General features: G+C 38.2%; 1 protein-coding gene across 1 annotated transcript; it reads left to right on the top strand.

The window, feature by feature from the left end:
• Positions 1-8,217: 8,217 nt before the first annotated feature.
• On the top strand, positions 8,218-9,323 carry LOC138081396 (cyclin-dependent kinase 4-like). The gene is given in 1 exon segment (XM_068974539.1): positions 8,218-9,323. A coding segment is annotated over 1 exon segment (912 nt). The 3' UTR covers positions 9,130-9,323.
• Positions 9,324-22,630: the final 13,307 nt, after the last annotated feature.

Below are 22,630 nucleotides of genomic sequence, written 5' to 3'. Positions count from 1 at the left end.
AAAGAAAATACTAATGTACTTGACATATGCTGTTAATAAAGCTTTATGAATTTATTAATATGGAGGACACATCATTTAATTTTTGATACATCCTGTTTTTTTGTAGTAAGATCTGGCATTCTCACCCCATTAGAATTTAGCATAAACAGGGACCATGAAAAAATATTTTCTTCCTGCTGGCAAACAAAACCAGAGATGGAACATATTGTGCTCCTGCAGATTCAGAGGAGACACAGATAATAAGCACATTTGCAATCACCTAATAGCAAGGCTGAAATTACCCTGTTCCTATTAAGCTAAAATATAATGAAGAGTGGTAGGTGACACATGGTCACACTCCCATAGTCACCATGAGAAAATGATATCTCTGGTTAAAATAATGAGGAGAGAAAAGAAAAGACTCTTCTTTATGAGATATGTCTTTTTTAAAAAATATAAATTTATTTATTTCAATTGGAGGTTAATTACTTTACAATATTGCATTGGTTTTGCCATACATCAACATGAGTCTGCCACAGGTATACACGTGTTCCCCATCCTGAACCCCCCTCCCACCTCCCTCCCTTTACCATCCCTCTGGGTCGTCTCAGCGCCCACCCCCAAGCATCCAGTATCATGCATCGAACCTGGACGGGCTATTCATTTCATATATGATATTATACATGTTTCAATACCATTCTCCCAAGTCATCCCACCCGCGCCCTCTCCCACAGAGTCCAAAAGACTGTTCTATACATCTGTGTCTCTTTTGCTGTCTCACATACAGGGTTATAGTTACCATCTTTCTAAATTTCATATATATACGTTAGTATACTGTATTGGTGTATTTCTTTCTGGCTTACTTCACTCTGTATAATCAGCTCCAGTTTCATCCACCTCATTAGAACTGATTCAAATGTATTCTTTTTAATGGTTGAGTAATACTCCATTGTGTATATGTACCACAGCTTTCTTATCCATTCATCTGCTGATGGACATCTAGGTTGCTTTCATGTCCTGGCTATTATAAACAGTGCTGTGATGAACATTGGGGTACACGTGTCTCTTTCAATTCTGGTTTCCTTGGTGTGTATACCCAGCAGTGGGATTGCTGGGTCATAAGGCAGTTCTATTCCCAGTTTTTTAAGGAATCTCCACACTGTCCTCCATAGTGGCTGTACTAGTTTGCATTCCCACCCACAGTGTAAGAGGGTTCCCTTTTCTCCACACCCTCTCCAGCATTTATTGCTTGTAGACTTTTGGATCGCAGCCATTCTGACTGGCATGAAATGGTACCTCATTGTGGTTTTGATTTGCATTTCTCTGATAATGAGTGATGTTGAGCATCTTTTCATGTGTTTGTTAGCCATCTGTATGTCTTCTTTGGAGAAATGTCTATTTAGTTCTTTGGCCCATTTTTTGATTGGGTCGTTTATTTTTCTGGAATTGAGATGCAGGAGTTGCTTGTATATTTTCGAGATTAGTTGTTTGTCAGTTGCTTCATTTGCTATTATTTTCTCCCATTCTGAAGGCTGTTTTTTCACCTTGCTTATAGTTTCATTTGTTGTGCAACAGCTTTTAAGTTTAATTAGGTCCCATTTGTTTATTTTTGCTTTTATTTCCAATATTCTGGGCAGTGGGTCATAGAGGATCCTGCTGTGATGTATGTCGGGAAGTGTTTTGCCTATGTTCTCCTCTAGGAGTTTTATAGTTTCTGGTCTTACGTTTAGATCTTTAATCCATTTTGAGTTTATTTTTGTGTATGGTGTTAGAAAGTGTTCTAGTTTCATTCTTTTACAAGTGGTTGACCAGTTTTCCCAGCACCACTTTTTAAAGAGATTGTCTTTATTCCACTGTATATTCTTGCCTCCTTTGTCAAAGATAAGGTGTCCATAGGTGTGTGGATTTACCTTGTGCTTTCTATTTTGTTCCATTGGTCTATATTTCTGTCTTTGTGCCAGTACCATACTGTCTTGATGACTGTGGCTTTGTAGTAGAGCCTGAAGTCAGGCAGATTGATTTCTCCAGTTCCATTCTTCTTTCTCAAGATTGCTTTGGCTATTCGAGGTTTTTTGTATTTCCATAAAAATTGTGAAATTATGCGTTCTAGCTCTGTGAAAAATACCATTGGTAGCTTGATAGGGATTGCATTGAATCTATAAATTGCTTTGGGTAGTATACTCATTTTCACTATACTGGTTCTTCTGATCCATGAACATGGTATATTTCTCCATCTATTAGTGTCCTCTTTGATTTCTTTCACCAGTATTTTATAGTTTTCTATATATAGGTCTTCAGTTTCTTTAGGTAGATATATTCCTAAGTATTTTATTCTTTTCATTGCAATGGTGAATGGAATTGTTTCCTTAATTTCTCTTTCTATTTTCTCATTATTAGTGTATAGGAATGCAAGGGATTTCTGTGTGTTGATTTTATATCCTGCAACTTTACTATATTCATTGATTAGCTCTAGTAATTTTCTGGTGGAGTCTTTAGGGTTTTCTATGTAAAGGATCATGTCATCTGCAAACAGTGAGAGTTTCACTTCTTCTTTTCCAATTTGGATTCCTTTTATTTCTTTTTCTGCTCTGATTGCTGTGGCCAAAACTTCCAGAACTATGTTGAATAGTAACGGTGAAAGTTGACACTCTTGTCTTGTTCCTGACTTTAGGGGAAATGCTTTCAATTTTTCACTATTGAGGATAATGTTTGCTGTGGGTTTGTCATATATAGCTTTTATTATGTTGAGGTATGTTCCTTCTATTCCTGCTTTCTGGAGAGTTTTTATCTTAAATGTATGTTGAATTTTGTCAAAAGCTTTCTCTGCATCTATTGAGATAATCATATGGCTTTTTTTTTCAATTTGTTAATGTGGTGTATTACATTGATTGATTTGCAGATATTGAAGAATCCTTGCATCCCAGGGATAAAGCCCACTTGGTCATGCTGTATGATATTTTGAATGTGTTGTTGGATTCTGATTGCTAGAATTTTGTTAAGGATTTTTGCATCTATGTTCATCAGTGATATTGGCCTGTAGTTTTCTTTTTTTTGGCATCTTTGTCAGGTTTTGGTATTAGGGTGATGGTGGCCTCATAGAATGAGTTTGGAAGTTTATCTTCCTCGCAATTTTCTGGAAGAATTTGAGTAGGATAGGTGTTAGCTCTTCTCTAAATTTTTGATAGAATTCAGCTGTGAAGCCTTCTGGACCTGGACTTTTGTTTGCTGGAAGATTTCTGATTACAGTTGAGATATGTCTTCTTTTTTTTTTAGAAAAATTTCTTTTGCTTTCACATAATGAGAAGAGACAGAGAATGACTTATTTTTCTTAAATTTGCCATTGCAACTTCCAGGCAATACAAATACAACTTCTCTCTCCTATACTCAAATTCTTTAGAGCCTCTAGGAAAAGTCTAGGGCATTTAAAATGGATTTTATTCTTCTCTTTTTAATTTTTCTATCTTATTTCTGCATACACCATGGTAAAACAAGCAAACCAATTAAAGAATAAAACAAAATTGGCTGAATTTGGGAAAACAGCACATTATTTTGTAAACAAATGGATAAAAAATCATGTATTAATTTCTTAAATTCAATCCTTCGGGCAGATTTTAGAGTCATTTTTGTGTAAAAACAATTATGCATATTGGATCACTAATTGAGCAAGAAAAATGTTAGAAAATTCTAAGAAATATCTAAAAACCAATTTCCCATGATCCAAGAGTTTGTGTTTACTTGGAAAAATAAAATAAGAGAAAGTCAAGGAATTCCACTGCATCTCAGAGCAATGAACATTTTGAGTATATTCCTGATATTTTTAATCTTTCCATCCATTTTGAATTGGAAGACACAAAAGTGGAGGCAAATCTGCAGCACAGTCATGGCCATGATACTGAACCTTAAGGCTGTGTTTCTTCAAAGTCAGGAGTGTTATCCAGGCTGAAGCTGACACTGATACATATCCTTGAGATTTTCTTTGATTTGGGGTCTGCGTTATGGACTGAATGTGTTCCCTCCAAATTCATATGTTGAAGCCTTAAAGCCCAGTGCAGCTATATTTGGAGACAGAGCTTGTGAGGAGGTGATAAATTAATATGAGGTCATAGGATGTGCCCTAATACACTTGGACTAATGCCCTTATAAGAAAGGGGAGAGACACCAGAGCTCACTCTCTCTGCTATATGAGTACACATTAAGGTGGTGCCTGTCTTCAAGCTACAAAGGGAACTCTCACTAGGAACTGCACTGGGTCAGCAACTTGACCCTGAATTTGCCAGCTTCCAGAACTTTGAGAAAACAAATTTCTGTTGTTTAAGCTACCCAGTCTATGATAGCTTGTTATGACAGTCTTGAGCAGAACTTGGAAATTAAAATACCCAACCCTATTTAAAACTCAAGATCCATACACATACATTGTCAAATGTGGTAGATTGCCTTAGGAAGGGGAGTTTAAGGCCCCCATTAGGAGAGGCATTGGAGGAAGTTTATAAAGCTCAAACTCAGGCACTGACTTAAGTCACATATGAGAATTCTTGCTAGCTAGCAGAGATGTTTTTTAAATAGAGATTTAGCAACAGAGTTGCTTACTAGAGCAACTAGAGTCTAGAAACTGCTGAGTTTCAGATATTAATGTAGAAGTGACTTATTCATAAAAAACAAATATGCAAGAGGCCTGCAAAACTGGCCCAAACTGTGGCTCTTTCAAGTATTCGCTATAAGAAATTGATGAACAAATTAGAATTTTCTAGACCTCATTTTCCACATCTATAAAATGGGGATGCTACCTATGATTGTTGTGATAATTATATGAATTAATGCATATAATATACTTAGTACCATGTCTGAATGTGAAAGTTGCTCAGTTGTATCTGACTCTTTGCAACCCCATGGACTACACAGTCCATGGAATTCTCCAGGCCAGAATACTGGAGAGGGTATTCTTCCCCTTCTCCAGTGGATCTTCCCAACCTAGGAATCAAACCAGGATCTCCTGCATTGCAGGTAGATTCTTTACCAACTGACCTACCAGAGAAGCCCAGTACCATGTCTGGCACTTAGAAATTCTATATGTAAATTTAAACTAAAGAATAGTAGTAGTAATTATGATACTATGTCCTTGTTTACTTGTTGAAGTATCCCTCTTATTTTTACTTGCAACTTTTTGGAAAAGTTTTTTTTTTCATATTTTTTACCTCTCAGCTTTTATTCAGCATATATCATCTTACTGATTTGAGGTGTTGGAAAAGAGCTAAGGCTTTCTTTAGGGCATGCAAGAGTCTTCTCATTTCTTATTGTCATCATAGGTTTTCTGGTATTTTGGCAAGCTTTCCACAAAGCTTTCCAACTTCTTAGTCTTCTGCAGCAGAGAACCCACTGGTGAGAGGTTTTTTCCTCTGATTTTAACTGAAGGACAGAACCAGTCTTCTCCTGGGGGTGAGGGTGTGGCTTTGGGCAATTGGAGTGCCGCTGATGATTGTATTTGCCTACTGGACTACCCTTGACCTACTTCCTTTTCACCTCTAATTGCTCCACCCCCTTGCAGTATTGTTGTAACTGCACCACAGCTTTCTAGGTCTTTCAATATTGATTCGGACTTAATTTTATTTTTATAAAGACCCGTGTCATTTCAATGAATTTTTTGAAGGAGTGACTATTCAAAGCTGCCTGTAGGCTAACCATATTTAACTGAAAAAAAAATTACTTTTAAAGATAAAATAAAAGCAATGATAAATAACAACAAAAAATGTAGTCTTGCAATCATTCAAGTTCATGGTTTAAGGTGTTGGCAAGTAGAGCAAATAAGTGCTGTAGGAGAAGGGGAAATGAGGCAGATGAAGTTGTAGCACAGAGAAGGGAACATAGCCTGGGCTGTGGTTTGCGAGCCTGAGGTGAGGATTATGTGTTAAATAACTGGAAAAGGTCTGTGAGATGGATGTTTTTGGATACCTGGAGAAGTGGGCCAGGTGTGAGAAAGTGGCGAAGCAGCAGCTCTGAAGCTTTACTCTTTTTCTCCTCCCCCTGTCCTGCCTCACATAGGCTGGATGGCTTCTGAGTGAAAAGCAGATACAGCCTTGGAACAAGGAACAGTATAATGGCAGCAGCTAATGGAAAAAAAAAGATGACAAGGTCAAAAAGAGCAAAGAGAAATGGTGTTTCTGAGGCTCCCTGCTTGAATGAGCCAGGTTTGGGAGAATTTGAAGATACTTAATTAAAAAAGAAACATGGTAATATATCCCTATATAATTACTGCTAGTGTTTTTCTCTGTTTGAGAAAGGCATAGATCATCAAAGGCATAAGATATAATTTATGGAGACGTAATTATTTAGTACACAACACCAGTCATTTGAGCAACACTTTTATACTTCTGTTTTTATGAATCACTCACATAGAACTGTATTCCAAATATGTGTACATTACCTTTAATATTTTCTAAGTTGGAAAATGCCTGCTTTTAAGATGCATCTAAATTTTTTGAAGTATCCAAAAAACACATAGAATCAAGTTAGAGGATAAGATCTTGATCAAACTGAAGTTATCAATGTCATTCCTTGTAAGGCTCATAAAGTATCCTTCGGGACAAGTCCAGAAGAAGCCTTGCAGTAGGAGAAAATATGTATAGTGGCCAAATAAATCTCTAAAGGCAAAATGATCACCTGTTCTCTGCCTGGAGGTAGGTATTCAACAAGTGCCGAATGAATAAGAAAAGGGAGAGAGAGAAAGAAAAACAGAGAAGAAAATTAAGGAGTATAAAATAGAAAGAACATATAGCCTAGGTGATGGTTAATATCATTACATTGCTTTTTATGTTACAGGCCACTTCTGTGTACCTTACCTCTGGGGCACATACAAATACAGTGAAGTAAGGGCTTTGTAAAAACAGTATTATTCTGATATAATTTATTGTGTCATTTGATTTTTATTCTCATGTAGTTGTAGACTCAGGTTTTAATACTCTAGAAAGATATGTAATACCTTAAAGCTTAAAGTGTGTGCCTTGGGTTAGCATATGACATTTCTAAATTTCTTGACAGAATTTGTTTAAGGATGAACAAGAAATGTGGTTGATTTCATTTCATTAGAAAATTTCATCTATTCACTTCATGGATTTCTGAACCCAGATAAAAAGCAGCAAACCTACAGCATTGTTATTCCCCAGTTTAATGTTGATTTGTTTGTTTGAAATTATGACTTATTTTATTTATTTATTTTTGATTGCCTGGGTAGAGTGAATGGAGATATATATATATATATGTACACACCTGATATAGCAAAATTTCACACATATCTACTCTTTTATTACAGAGAAAAATGTGAAATATTTATTGATTTCTCATAAGGAGGTAAGAGTAAGAATTAAAATTTTTTATTACCATACTGGCCTTGAACTGCATTAGGTATCTAAAGATGCTTACTCCTTGGAAGAAAAGTTATGACCAACCTAGATAGCATATTCAAAAGCAGAGACATTACTTTGCCAACTAAGGTCCGTCTTGTCAAGGCTATGGTTTTTCCTGTGGTCGTGTATGGATGTGAGAGTTGGACTGTGAGGAGAGCCGAGCACCGAAGAATTGATGCTTTTGAAGTGTGGTATTGGAGAAGACTCTTGAAAGTCCCTTGGACTGCAAGGAGATCCAACCAGTCCATTCTGAAGGAGATCAGCCCTGGGATTTCTTTGGAAGGAATGATGCTAAAGCTGAAACTCCAGTACTTTGGCCACCTCATGCGAAGAGTGGACTCATTGGAAAAGACTCTGATGCTGGGAGGGATTGGGGGCAGGAGGAGAAGGGGACGACTGAGGATGAGATGGCTGGATGGCATCACCGACTCAATGGACCTGAGTCTGAGTGAACTCCGGGAAATGGTGATGGACAGGGAGGCCTGGCATGCTGTGATTCACGGGGTTGCAAAGAGTCAGACATGACTGAGCGAATGAATTGACTGAACTGACTGAACTGAACCCCCTGTGTGAGAGGTTTATTATTTCTATTTTGCAGACATTGAGTAGAAAACTCAGCAAAGAATTTCCGCGCGCCTCTTTGGCAGCTGGTCACATGGTGAGGGTGGGGGTAAAGGGGGCCGCTCTAGCCTGCGGCCTGTGTCTATGGTCGGGCCCATAGCGTCCAGCTACCCAGGACAGACCTTGAATGTATGGCGCTGCAGGAACTGGCTCCGGGGTCCGGATAACGGGCCGACCCCGCAGCTCCTGACAGGGGGCGAGGGTCTCCTCTGGTCTGAGAATGGCTACCTCTCGATATGAGCCAGTGGCTGAGATTGGTGTCTGTGCCTATGGGACAGTGTACAAGGCCCGTGATCCCCACAGTGGCCACTTCGTGGCCCTCAAGAGTGTAAGAGTCCCCAATGGAGGAGGTGCTGGAGGGGGCCTGCCCATCAGCACCGTTCGGGAGGTGGCCTTACTGTGGCGTCTGGAGGCTTTTGAGCATCCCAATGTTGTCAGGCTCATGGACGTCTGTGCAACAGCCCGAACTGACCGGGAGACCAAAGTGACCCTGGTGTTTGAGCATGTGGACCAAGACCTCAGGACATATCTGGACAAGGCACCCCCACCAGGCTTGCCAGTGGAGACCATAAAGGATCTGATGCGCCAGTTTCTAAGAGGCCTGGATTTCCTTCATGCCAACTGCATCATTCACCGAGACCTGAAGCCAGAGAACATTCTGGTGACAAGTGGTGGGACAGTCAAGCTGGCTGACTTTGGCCTGGCCAGAATCTACAGCTACCAGATGGCACTTACACCTGTGGTTGTTACACTCTGGTATCGTGCTCCAGAAGTTCTTTTGCAGTCTATGTATGCAACACCCGTGGACATGTGGAGTGTTGGCTGTATCTTTGCAGAGATGTTTCGTTGAAAGCCTCTCTTCTGTGGAAACTCTGAAGCTGACCAGTTAGGCAAAATCTTTGACCTGATCGGACTGCCCCCGGAGGATGACTGGCCCCGAGATGTCTTTCTACCCCGAGGAGCCTTTTCCCCCAGAGGGCCCCGCCCAGTGCAGTCGGTGGTCCCTGAGCTGGAGGAATCTGGAGCACAGCTGCTGCTGGAGATGCTGACTTTTAACCCACACAAGCGAATCTCTGCGTTCCGAGCCCTGCAGCACTCTTATCTACACAAGGCAGAAGGTGACGCAGAGTGAGCAACAGAATGGTTGGAACAGAACCCAGGCGAGAGACACCAAATTTCCCTTCTTTTGAACACTTGAGTGGAGAGCCCCACCACTGAGAAGGCAACCTCTGCCTTCACCTCTGAAGCTGTGGAGACTCCTCCTCCAACTTTTTACAGACAATATTTTACTGCCTTAACAATATTCCCCTCCCACCCTTCTTTTTGAGGCTTATCCTTATCCTGTGTCCTTACACCAAGAGATACGTCCCTTGTTCTCCCCTTCTTTATACCTTTATATTTGGATCCTTTTTTATACAGGACAAACAAAACAAAGAAAAAAAAAAAAGAAAACTCAGCAAAATTAGTTAACTAGTCTCAAGTTACAAAAATTGAATGTTAGTGAATAGGAATATGCATTCAGACTTATCTGCAACTAATGCCTCTGCTATCACTGCTATATTATGTTATACTCTCTTCTTCTCTCTTCTTTTTTGGCATTTGGATGCATTTATCTTGATGGTAACATCATCCTAAATATGTAATTCCAATTGTTTCATAATATCCCTGAATTATGAGAAAAGAAAGAAAAATGAAAGGGAAATTCGAAGGAACAGAGGAGAAACTAGAGAGTGAGATCAAGAGAGAGACTGCAAGCTCCTTTGCTTTCCAAAGGGAAAACCAGGACAGCTGGTTTTATTTTTATTTTGCTTTGGGCAATGTCTTTGGTCATTTTGAGAAAACAAACAAACAAACAACAAACAACTTAATTCCCACCTATTTCTGATGCTTTTGAACTGTGGTGTTGGAGAAGACTCTTGAGAGTCCCTTGGACTGCAAGGACATTATGAGAAGCTGGTGTGCTTAGAAATTCTCAACTAGTCTGAGCCACCTAGTAGTTCTTTACAGCTCTAGGAGAGAACTAACATGAGGGAAACATAAAAACGACCATTTCAACATGCACTGTGGGGCAGGATTTTTCTATTTGGTTTTCTTTACAAAGGTTAGCTTTTTACTATGTTCTGTTTCTTTAACTAGATGTAAGGGACTCAGACATAACTATAGCTTCCTATAATTTCTGTTTTCCTCCTCTCTTCTTGGTTGAGGGAGTAGGGATAGTGAATTATTAGGAAGGAGCGAGCCAAGAAAACCACATGTAGATGGAGTTCCTTACCTGGAGTTTGCAGAGCACCAGCACCAGTGGTTCAGTTCAGTTCAGTCGCTCAGTCGTGTCCGACACTTTGCGACTGCGTAGGCTGCAGCACGCCAGGCCTCCCTGTCCATCACCAACTCCCGGAGTTTACTCAAACTCATGTCCGTTGAGTCAGTGATGCCATCCAACCATCTCATCGTCTGTCATCCCCTTCTCCTGCCTTCAATCTTTCCCAGCATCAGGGTCTTTTCCAATGAGTCAGTTCTTCGCATCAGGTGACCAAAGTATTAGAGTTTCAGCTTCAGCATCAGTCCTTCCAATGAATATTCAGGTCTGATCTCCTTTAGGACTGACTGGTTGGATCTCCTTGCAGTCCAAGGGACTCTTAAGAGTCTTCTCCAACACCACAGTTCAAAAGCTTCAGTTCTTTGGCACTCAGCTTTTTTTATGTTCCAGCTCTCACATCCATTTATGACTACTGGAAAAACCATAGCTTTGACTAGATGGACCTTTGCTGGCAAAGTAATGTCTCTGTTTTTTAATATGCTGTCTAGGTCGGTCATAACTTTTCTTCCAAGGAGCAAGCGTCTTTTGATTTCATGGCTGCAGTCACCATCTGCAATGATTTTGGAGCACCCCGCTCCAAATAAAGTCTGTCACTGTTTCCATGGTTTCCCCATCTATTTGCCATGAAATGATGGGACTGGATGCCATGATCTTACTTTTCTGAATGTTGAGTGTTAAGCCTTCTCTGTGAGGGGTGGGCAGGGTCCAGAGGCACAGCTTCCTTCCTTCTTTCCTTTCCTTCCTCCACCCTTCTCTCCCTTCCTCCTCCCCTTCCTCTTCCAATCCTTCTTCTGTTCCTTCCTTCTTTTCTGTTTTCTTCCAACTTTCTTTCTTTTTTAAAAATATTTCCATTCCTCCTTTGCTATTTGTTCTTGGAATTCCTGTGAGGTAGAAAATTCTATGTTTCTGACTTGTGTAATTTTACCTTATTCTTTGAGACGCTAACTAATAAATTGAATTAAGAGGGAGCTGTTCTAGGATCCTGAATACCCCCATAACTTGATTATTGTCTCAGTGTCTTGAGAGATACACTTCTTTGTTCAATGATTTGAAAACTCAAATAGGAAATACATAGCCTAAAATAGTGTGTATGGTGGTGTTTTAATGTGTGCTTTTAGAGATTTTATTTTTCCTATCTAGAGATAAAGAAAAGCTTTTCCATTTTTTTTCTTGAAAAGTATAATTTTTAGCAATTGTTGATGGCACATGTCATGTATTAAATTTAACAAAAAATAAATGTATTTAATCAATAAAATGTTTCTCCCTTTTTTTTGTAGAGATAGTTCTTTCTGACTTTTAAGTTACAGTTACAGTTTCAAGTTAAAGAAGTAAAATTTTCCCTTGGAATCTCTAATTTTCTTGAAGAGATCTCTAATCTTTCCCATTCTATTGTTTTCCTCTATTTCTTGGCACTGATCACTGAGGAAGGCTTTCTTATCTCTTCTTGCTATTCTTTGGAACTCTGCATTCAGATGGGTGCATCCTTCGTTTTCTCCTTTGCTTTTCACTTCTTTTCACAGCTATTTGCAAGGCCTCCTCAGACCATTTTTTGCGTCTTTTTTTCCTAGGGGATGGTCTTTATCTCTTTCTCCTGTACAATGTTATGACCTATGCCCATAGTTCTTCAGGCACTCTGTCCATCAGATCTAGTCCCTTAAATCTATTTCTCACTTCCACTGTATAATCATAAAGGATTTGATGTAGGTCATACCTGAATGGTCTAGTGGTTTTCCCTACTTTCTTCAATTTCTGTCTGAATTTGGCAATAAGGAGTTCATGATCTGAGCCACAGTCAGCTCCTAGTCTTGTTTCTGCTAGCTGGATAGAGCTTCTCCCTCTTTGGCTGCAAAGAACATAATCAATCTGATTTCAGTATTGTCCATCTGGTGATGTCCTTGTGTAGAATCTTCTCTTGTGTTGTTGGAAGAGGGTGTTTGCTCTATTCACACTTGCCCTGCTTCATTCTGAACTCCAAGGCAAAATTTGCCTGTTGCTCCAGGTGTTTCTTGACTTCCTACTTTTGCATTCCAGTCCCCTATAATGAAAAGGACATCTTTTTTGGGTGTTGGTTCTAGAACGGCTTGTAGGTCTTCATAGAACCGTTCAACTTCAGCTTCTTCAGCTTCTTCTAGCTGGTTTTGAATGATTCAGATGTTAATTCACATTATTGTCATGTCCATTATTTATAGTTGAAAATTTCTGTGGCTGTCCTTTCTAATGCTTCCCTGTTTCCTAAACAAATAAGTCTAATGTAATAGGTATTTGTCAGGGAGGCAATGTTTTTGCCTGTGACAGGATAGGAATGAATCCCTTTCTTTTTCAGAGAGTGATTCTTATTGTGCCATTTCTTCTTCTCAGGTGGTCTCACATACACCCACAGCTTCAGTTGTTGTTTGCCTGTTTATATACTTATATGTCTCCACTGTAGGGCCCATTTAACATCTTTCTGTTGGTGTCTCATTCAAGCTTTTACAACACACACGATCCTCCCTCCTTCCCCTGACATCCCCAGAGCCAGTTTCTCTTTCAGCATTCCCTGTGTCTGTGACGGGTTCCATCTTCCATACACGTAGATAAGCCAAAACTGGGTTTGTTGAGCAGACCTTGACATTTCCCTTTTACCCCCTCCTTTTTTTTTTTTTTATCATATGCATCATTAAGTGCTGGTCATTTTTCTTTCTACACTTTCCTCAAACCTACATTCTTTCCATTTACAATATGACCATCCTAGTTCTAATTTTCAGGACAATTACAGCTGTTAGTTGGACCCTCCATTCAGTTTTCTTCATGAAGACCAATCTCTGCAGTTATTTTTTTTCTTCAAAACATGTATCTGCTAATATCAATTATGTCTGAAGCCTTTTATGTCTGCGCCTGATCCTAAAGAAAAAGTCGCAGATTCTTTTTATAGCTTCCAAGACACAGCATGATTTGGTCCTTGCATGTTTCTCCAACCTCATTTTTGGGTCACTTTTTTCCATGCTTTAAGCTTACAGACTTCTAATTTTTCATTTTTTTTGAGTATAGGAATTCCACATAGAACTGTGCGTTTTTTTTTAACCTCTTGTTTTTTCAAGATGAAAACAATGCAACAGGTACATCAGAATTATAAGAAATATTTTAAAAATAGATATTTCTGAGTTCCATTCCAGAACTACTGAACCAAAGTGTCTGTCAGTGGGACTGGGACTGTATTTTATGAAATACCCCAGGGAAATTTTATAACACAAAAAACTGAGAACCCTTATTCGATATGTTAAGTTCCTTTATAGCTGATATTGGGTCTTCTCTTGCAGTCAATACTCTTAGCTTTGGCAGTTTTATCCATTCCCCAACTTAAAACATCATCAGTATGCCACAGGAGCCCACAAGCCTCAGTTTTGAACTTTTGACTTAGATATTTAGTTCTCCCTCGACAGCTCTACCGGATGGCTCACAGGAATCTCAGATTAATAAACAGAGATGCACTCAAGTCATCATGATGCCCTTGAAAATCTTTGCCTTCTCCAACGTCCTTCCTCAAATATCCACCCATCCACTTGCTCTTGCCAGAAACTTTTCTTCCACCTCTCATCAATCCATAGCTGTTTCCTGTCTTCACCTCAAAAAGTTCTGGCTTCTACTCACATTTTTTGCATAAAAAAACTTGGCCATCTCCCAGGAGATTTCATCTTTACTATTTTCTACTTGGTTTTTCCCACTAGCACAATTACCTCCCAGACCCACCGTAACAATTTGATATATTACCGCCACAGGGAACCTGCTGCTCCACTATTTTAAGACCCTTCAGAGCCTTCCCATTACACTAGTATAAAATTTAAAATCACTAATACAGCCAATAGGGTTCTGCATAATCTGGCCTTGTACTCCATCCTGGGCTTACCTCCTGTGGGCTCCTTCTGTGCTGCAGCCACATCGGCCTCTGTCAATTCTTTCTGACCTGAGGCCTCTTTCATATCCTGTATCTCTCTTCCCCTCTCTTCTCTCCACCTTTGCTCATCCAACTCCTACTTATTTTAAAGTATCTATGTGTGTGTACATAAATATAAATATACATACTTATATATATGATCTCTATGTATCTTTATATATATACACACACAAATATGTACGTAAAGACCTGCAACAGGGGTAGGAATCACCTGTTTGTGTGAAGCTTTCCCTGAACCCTAAATTTAAACTGTCCATTTTATCTTATTGTGATTTATTTTTCTTCTTAGAATATATCCATCATTTTAAATTATATGCTTGGTTTGAAGAGTTAGTGATTTACTGCATGTGTCTAATTAGATGGCAACTTCAGCTGCATTTAGTTCAGCACCAGATCCCTGAAACCTAGTCCAGGGTTTGGTGTGTAGCAGGCACTCAATAAATATTTACTAAATAAGTGAACAAACATGCAAATAGAATAAAAAATAGATCATCTCTAATCTGATTTTTTCCTCTTGTGATTTAATTTTTTAAGTTTTAGGGGATGGGGTGGGAAAGTTTTTGTGTCAAAAATTCAATGCACATTTTTGACATTTAGAAAGCTGTGGATCAAGATGTTTTCAGGTTTCTTGGTACAAATGTATTCATTCTGAACAAAGCTTTATGCTGTGGAAAATATCAGGAAATAATAGCAACAACAGTGTTGATGATCAACATTGCCAAATGCCAAAGTTAAAAAGAAGGAGTAAACAACTGGTAAGATATTTAGTACAGTAGAATCATTACGATGCTGTAAGTGTAAGATCAAAAGTGTTTGCTTCATAGTTAAACATATCCCTTAACTATCTAGCATGAGTATATAGTTGATGAGCACACAATTTCTCTCATCTAAAAAGGTTTACTGGTCAATGAGTATTGAGGAAGGCACAACTACATAAAATTTTATAGTATTTATGTGGGAAAGTAAGCCATCAATCATGGAGTCATTGACTGATAGAAAATATCCCAAGTAGACAGAAAACTGCATGTGGTTTTGTATCACATCAGATAATTATAATTACATGGCTCAGTAACCCCAGAATCAACTCTGCTAAAGATGGTCAGATATTGGTTTTACCTTTCTCTCCATCTTTATTGGTATAATAAATAGGGGACAACTGTAAGATTTAATGCTAGTCTAAAAATGGTCCACAGCTACTGTTATCACACCTTAAAACAATAGAAAGACAATCTAAACCTTTATTTTGCTGAGTATCAGCTTAGGAGAATTGGATTGGGGGGATCTACTGACTTAAAATATAAAACCATAATATGATCCTTGCTACTTTCTCACTATTAAAGCTGATGCACTATAGTTCTAGCCTTAAAAGTGTTACCCTTGGACTATGTTAAAAAAACAGGTAGCACAGAGACAATATTCAAATATTGCATAGCTGTCAAAATAGAAAATGTTGTAACAACATTTTTGTTATTTCTTTTTTATGTAATTTATGAAAGCTTTCTTTCATGGCATTTTCATTTTTTTTAGTAGTATAAACTCTATTCCTCAAGCTGAGATAAGGCTGTTCAGAAAGTAATGGAATAAATAGAATGTGGGGAGAAATTTAATTTACAGATGAGCAAAATGTATATTTTTTAGTTAATCTCATTATTTCATCTGAAAGAAGTTGTTACCTAAAATTATTTTCAGTTTAACATGATATTTTATATAATATGTTTATAACTTTACTTCCCAAATTCTGAAGAGATACAGTGATTACATTTTATCTTTTTTTTATGTGATAATCACATTCTTTTTTTAAAAAATTTTTATTTTTACTTTATTTTACTTTACAATACTGTATTGGTTTTGCCATACATTGACATGAATCCACCACGGGTGTACATGCGATCCCAAACATGAACCCCCCTCCCACCTCCCTCCCCACAACATCCCTCTGGGTCATCCCCGTGCACCAGCCCCAAGCATGCTGTATTCTGCATTGGACATAGAATGGTGATTTGATTCTTACATGATAGTATACATGTTACAATGCCATTCTCCCAAATCATCCCACCCTCTCCCTCTCCCTCTGAGTCCTAAAGTCCGCTATAAGCATCTGTGTCTTTTTTTGCTGTCTTGCATACAGGGTCATCATTGCCATCTTTCTAAATTCCATATATATGTGCTAGTATACTGTATTGGTGTTTTTCTTTCTGGCTTACTTCACTCTGTATAATCAGCTCCAGTTTCATCCATCTCATTAGAACTGATTCAAATGTATGCTTTTTGACGGCTGAGTAATACTCCATTGTGCATATGTACCACACCTTTCTTATCCATTCATCTGCTGATGGACATCTAGGTTGTTTCCATGTGGTGGTTATTATAAACAGTGCTGCTATGAACATTGGGGTACATGTGTCTCTTTCAATTCTGGTTTCCTCAGTGTGTATGCCCAGCAGTGGGATTGTTGGGTCATATGGCAGTTCTATTTGCAATTTTTTAAGGAATCTCCACACTGTTTTCCATAGTGGTTGTACTAGTTTGCATTCCCACCAACAGTGTAGGAGGGTTCCCTTTTCTCCACACCCTCTCCAGCATTTACTGTTGGCAGATTTTTGGATTGCAGACATTCTGACTGGTGCGAAGTGGTACCTCGTTGTGGTTTTGATTTGCATTTCTCTAATAATGAGTGATGTTGAGCATCTTTTCATGTGTTTGTTAGCCATCCGTATGTCTTCTTTGGAGAAATGTCTATTTAGTTCTTTGGCCCATTTTTTGATTGGGTCGTTTATTTTTCTGGAATTGAGCTGCATAAGTTGCTTGTATATTTTTGAGATTAGTTGTTTGTCAGTTGTTTCATTTGCTATTATTTTCTCCCATTCTGAAGGCTGTCTTTTCACCTTGCTTATAGTTTCCTTTGTTGTGCAGAAGCTTTTAAGTTTAATTAGGTCCCATTTGTTTATTTTTGCTTTTATTTCCAGAATTCTGGGAGGTGGATCATAGAGGATCCTGCTGTGATGTATGTCGGAGAGTGTTTTGCCTATGTTCTCCTCTAGGAGTTTTATAGTTTCTGGTCTTACATTTAGATATTTAATCCATTTTGAGTTTATTTCTGTATGCGGTGTTAGAAAGTGATCTAGTTTCATTCTTTTACAAGTGGTTGACCAGTTTTCCCAGCACCACTTGTTAAAGAGATCATCTTTACTCCATTGTATATTCTTGCCTCCTTTGTCAAAGATAAGGTGTCCATAGGTGTGTGGATTTACCTCTGGGCTTTCTATTTTGTTCCATTGGTCTATATTTCTGTCCTTGTGCCAGTACCATACTGTCTTGATGACTGTGGCTTTGTAGTAGAGCCTGAAGTCAGGCAAGTTGATTCCTCCAGTTCCATTCTTCTTTCTCAAGATTGCTTTGGCTATTTGAGGTTTTTTGTTTTTCCATACAAATCTTGAAATTATTTGTTTTAGTTCTGTGAAAAATATCGCTGGTAGCTTGATAGGGATTGCATTGAATTTGTAAATTGCTTTGGGTAGTATACTCATTTTCACTATATTGATTCTTCCAATCCATGACCATGGTATATTTCTCCATCTATTAGTGTCCTCTTTGATTTCTTTCACCAGTGTTTTATAGTTTTCTATATATAGGTCTTTAGTTTCTTTAGGTAGATATATTCCTGAGTATTTTATTCTTTTTGTTGCAATGGTGAATGGAATTGTTTCCTTAATTTCTTTTTCTACTTTCTCATTATTAGTGTATACGAATGCAAGGGATTTCTGTGTGTTGATTTTATATCCTGCAACTTTACTATTTTCATTGATTAGCTCTAGTAATTTTCTGGTGGAGTCTTTAGGGTTTTCTAGGTAGAGGATCATGTCATCTGCAAACAGTGAGAGTTTCACTTCTTCTTTTCCAATTTGGATTCCTTTTATTTCTTTTTCTGCTCTGATTGCTGTGGCCAAAACTTCCAGAACTATGTTGAATAGTAGCAGTAAAAGTGGGCACCTTGTCTTGTTCCTGACTTTAGGGGAAACGCTTTCAATTTTTCACCATTAAGGATAATGTTTGCTGTGGGTTTGTCATATATAGCTTTTATTATGTTGAGGTATGTTCCTTCTATTCCTGCTTTCTGGAGAGTTTTTATCATAAATGGATGTTGAATTTTGTCAAAGGCCTTCTCTGCATCTATTGAGATAATCATATGGCTTTTTTTTTCAATTTGTTAATGTGGTGAATTACATTGATTGATTTGCAGATGTTGAAGAATCCTTGCATCCCTGGGATAAAGCCCACTTGGTCATGGTGTATGATCTTTTTAATGTGTTGTTGGATTCTGATTGCTAGAATTTTATTGAGGATTTTTGCATCTATGTTCATCAGTGATATTGGCCTGTAGTTTTCTTTTTTTTGGCATCTTTGTCAGGTTTTGGTATTAGGGTGATGGTGGCCTCATAGAATGAGTTTGGAAGTTTACCTTCCTCTGCAATTTTCTGGAAGAGTTTGAGTAGGATAGGTGTTAGCTCTTCTCGAAATTTTTGGTAGAATTCAGCTGTGAAGCCGTCTGGGCCTGGGCTTTTTTTGCTGGAAGATTTCTGATTACAGTTTCAATTTCCGTGCTTGTGATGGGTCTGTTAAGATTTTCTATTTCTTCCTGGTTCAGTTTTGGAATATTGTACTCTTCTAAGAATTTGTCCATTTCTTCCACGTTGTCCATTTTATTGGCATATAACTGCTGATAGTAGTCTCTTATGATCCTTTGTATTTCTGTGTTGTCTGTTGTGATCTCTCCATTTTCATTTCTAATTTTATTGATTTGATTTTTCTCTCTTTGCTTCCTGATGAGTCTGGCTAATGGTTTGTCAATTTTATTTATCCTCCCAAAGAACCAGCTTTTGGCTTTGTTGATTTTTGCTATGGTCTCTTTTGTTTCTTTTGCATTTATTTCTGCCTTAATTATTAAGATTTCTTTCCTTCTACTAACTCTGGGGTTCTCCAATTCTTCCTTTTCTAGTTGCTTTAGGTGTAGAGTTAGTTTATTTATTTGACTTTTTTCTTGTTTTTTGAGTTATGCCTGAATTGCTACGAACTTTCCTCTTAGCACTGCTTTTACAGTGTCCCACAGGTTTTGGGTTGTTGTGTTTTCATTTTCATTCGTTTCTATGCATATTTTGATTTCTTTTTTGATTTCTTCTGTGATTTGTTGGTATTTGTTGTGTGTTGTTCAACCTCCATATGTTGGAATTTTTAATAGTTTTTCTTCTGTGATTGAGATCTAATCTTAATGCATTATGGTCAGAAAAGATGCTTGGAATGATTTCGACTTTTTAAAATTTATCAAGGTTAGATTTATGGCCCAGGATGTGATCTATCCTGGAGAAGGTTCCATGAGAACTTGAGAAAAAGGTGAAATTCATTGTTTTGGTGTGAAATGTCCTATAGATATCAATTAGGTCTAACTGGTCTAATGTATCATTTAAAGTTTGCATTTCTTTGTTAATTTTCTGTTTAGTTGATCTGTCCATAGGTGTGAGTGAGGTATTAAAATCTCCCGCTATTATTGTGTTATTGTTAATTTCCCCTTTCATACTTGTTAGCATTTGTCTTACATATTGCGGTGCTCCTCTATTGGGTGCATATATATTTATAATTGTTATATCTTCTTCTTGGATTGATCCTTTGATCATTATGTAGTGGCCTTCTTTATCTCTTTTCACAGCCTTTGTTTTAAAGTCTATTTTATCGGATGTGAGTATTGCCACTCCTGCTTTCTTTTGGTCTCTATTTGCATGGAATATCTTTTTCCAGCCCTTCTCTTTCAGTCTGTATGTGTCCCTTGTTTTGAGGTGGGTCTCTTGTAAGCAGCATATAGAGGGGTCTTGTTTTTGTATCCATTCGGCCAATCTTTGTCTTTTGGTTGGGGCATTCAACCCATTTACATTCAAGGTAATTATTGATAAGTATGATCCCGTTACCATTTACTTTATTGTTTTGGGTTCGGGTTTATACACCCTTTTTGTGTTTCCTGTCTAGAGAATATCTTTTAGAATTTGTTGGAGAGCTGGTTTGGTGGTGCTGAATTCTCTCAGCTTTTGCTTTATCTGTAAAGCTTTTGATTTCTCCTTCATATTTGAATGAGATCCTTGCTGGGTACAGTAATCTGGGCTGTAGGTTATTTTCTTTCATCACTTTAAGTATGTCTTGCCATTCCCTCCTGGCCTGAAGAGTTTCTATTGAAAGATCAGCTGTTATCCTTAAGGGAATCCCCTTGTGTGTTATTTGTTGTTTTTCCCTTGCTGCTTTTAATATTTGTTCTTTGTGTTTGACCTTTGTTAATTTGATTAATATGTGTCTTGGGGTGTTTCACCTTGGGTTTATCCTGTTTGGGACTCTCTGGGTTTCTTGGACTTGGGTGATTATTTCCTTCCCCATTTTAGGGAAGTTTTCAACTATTATCTCCTCAAGGATTTTCTCATGGTCTTTCTTTTTGTCTTCTTTTCCTGGGACTCCTATAATTCGAATGTTGGAGTGTTTCATGTTGTCCTGGAGGTCTCTGAGATTGTCCTCATTTCTTTTAATTCGTTTTTCTTTTTTCCTCTCTGATTCATTTATTTCTACCATTCTATCTTCTATTTCACTAATCCTATCTTCCGCCTCGGTTATTCTACTATTTGTTGCCTCCAGAGTGTTTCTGATCTCATTTATTGTGTTATTCATTATATATTGACTCTTTTTTATTTCTCCTACGTCTTTGTTAAGCCTTTCTTGCATCTTCTCAATCCTTGTATCCAGACTATTTATCTGTGATTGGATTTTGATTTCAAGATTTTGGATCATTTTCACTATAAATATTTGGAATTCTTTCTCAGGTAGATTCCCTATCTCTTCCTCCTTTGTTTGGTTTGGTGGGCATTTCTCCTGTTCCTTAACCTGCTGAGTATTCCTCTCTCTCTTCCTCTTGGTTATATTGCTGCGTTTGGGGTGGCCTTTTAATATTCTGGTAATTTGTGGAGTTCTTTTTATTATGGAGCTTCCTCACTGTGGGTGGGGTTGTATCAGTGGCTTGTCAAGGTTTCCTGGTTAGGGAGGCTTGTGTTGGAGTTCTGGTGGGTGGAGCTGGGTTTCTTCTCTCTGGAATACAGTGGAGTGATCAGTAATGGGTTATGAGACGTCAAAAGTTTTGGAGTAGCTTTGAGCTGCCTGTATATTGAAGCTCAGGCGTGTGTTCCTGCATTGCTGGAGAATTTGCGTGGTATGTCTTGCTCTGGAACTTGTTGCCCCTTGGGTGGAGCTTGGTTTCAGTGTAGGTATGGAGGCATTTGATGAGCTCCTATTGCTTAATGATCCCTGAATTCAGGAGTTCTCTGATGTTCTCAGGCTATGACTTAAGCCTCCTGCTCCTGGTTTTCAGTTTTATTTTTACAGTAGCCTCTAGATTTCTCCATCTATACAACACCAATGATAAAACATCTAGGTTAAAGATGAAAAGTTTCTCCACATTGAGGGACACCCAGAGAGGTTCACTGAGTTACATGGAGAAGAGAAGAGGGAGGAGGTAGTTAGAGGTGACTGGAATGAGATGCGGTGAGATCAAAAGAGGAGAGAGCAAGCTAGCCAGTAGTCACTTCCTTATGTGCGCACCATAGTCTGGACTGCTCAGAGGTATTTATGGAGTTATACAGGGAAGAAGAGAGGGAGGAAGTAGACAGAGGTGGCCAGGAGGATAAGAGAGAGGAATGAGAAGGAGAGAGACAAATCCTGCCAGTAACCAGTTCCTTAGGTGTTCTCTACCGTCTGGAACACACAGAGATTCACAGAGTTGGACAGAGAAGAGATGGGGGAGGAAAGAGACAGAGGCCACCTGGTGGATAAAAAGGAGAGTCCAAAGGAGGAGAGAGTGGTCAAGCCAGTAATCTCACTCTCAGGTAAAATTGGGTAGTGAAGTTTGTGTTTTTAAATGTATAAAATTGACAACAAAAACCAAAAAGCAATGATTAAAAATCTAGAGTAGAGGTTGGATTTTCAAAAATACAGTATTAAAGAAAAGAAGCAGAAGGAAAAAAAAAAAAAGCCACAAGAATTTTTAAAAAACTCCAACAACAACCACATAAAGACTATATATGGTGTTTGCCTTAAAAAAAATAGTCTTTTTTTTTTGAAAAGTAATAGTAGGTTATAGAAATAAAAATTAGAGGAGAAATAGAAGACTTAACAATTAAAAAAAAAGTTAGAAAAAAAAAAGCAAGAAAAAAAAGAAAAAAAAAGAGGGGGAAAAAAAAAGGAATGATTGAAAAAATAGTAAAGATATATCTCCCTTCTCTGATGTTGTGGGCAGTGTGGGGTCACTTCCAAGGTGGTTCCTTCTGTTTAGCTTCTTCTGTTTGCTGGTTTTTTAGGGTCACT

The sequence above is a fragment of the Capricornis sumatraensis genome, chromosome 6 (assembly GCF_032405125.1).
Source record: "Capricornis sumatraensis isolate serow.1 chromosome 6, serow.2, whole genome shotgun sequence".
In the NCBI taxonomy this organism is placed as follows: domain Eukaryota; kingdom Metazoa; phylum Chordata; class Mammalia; order Artiodactyla; family Bovidae; genus Capricornis; species Capricornis sumatraensis.
Note: the sequence above shows the minus strand (reverse complement) of the source record. Positions and strands in the feature narration are given on the sequence as shown.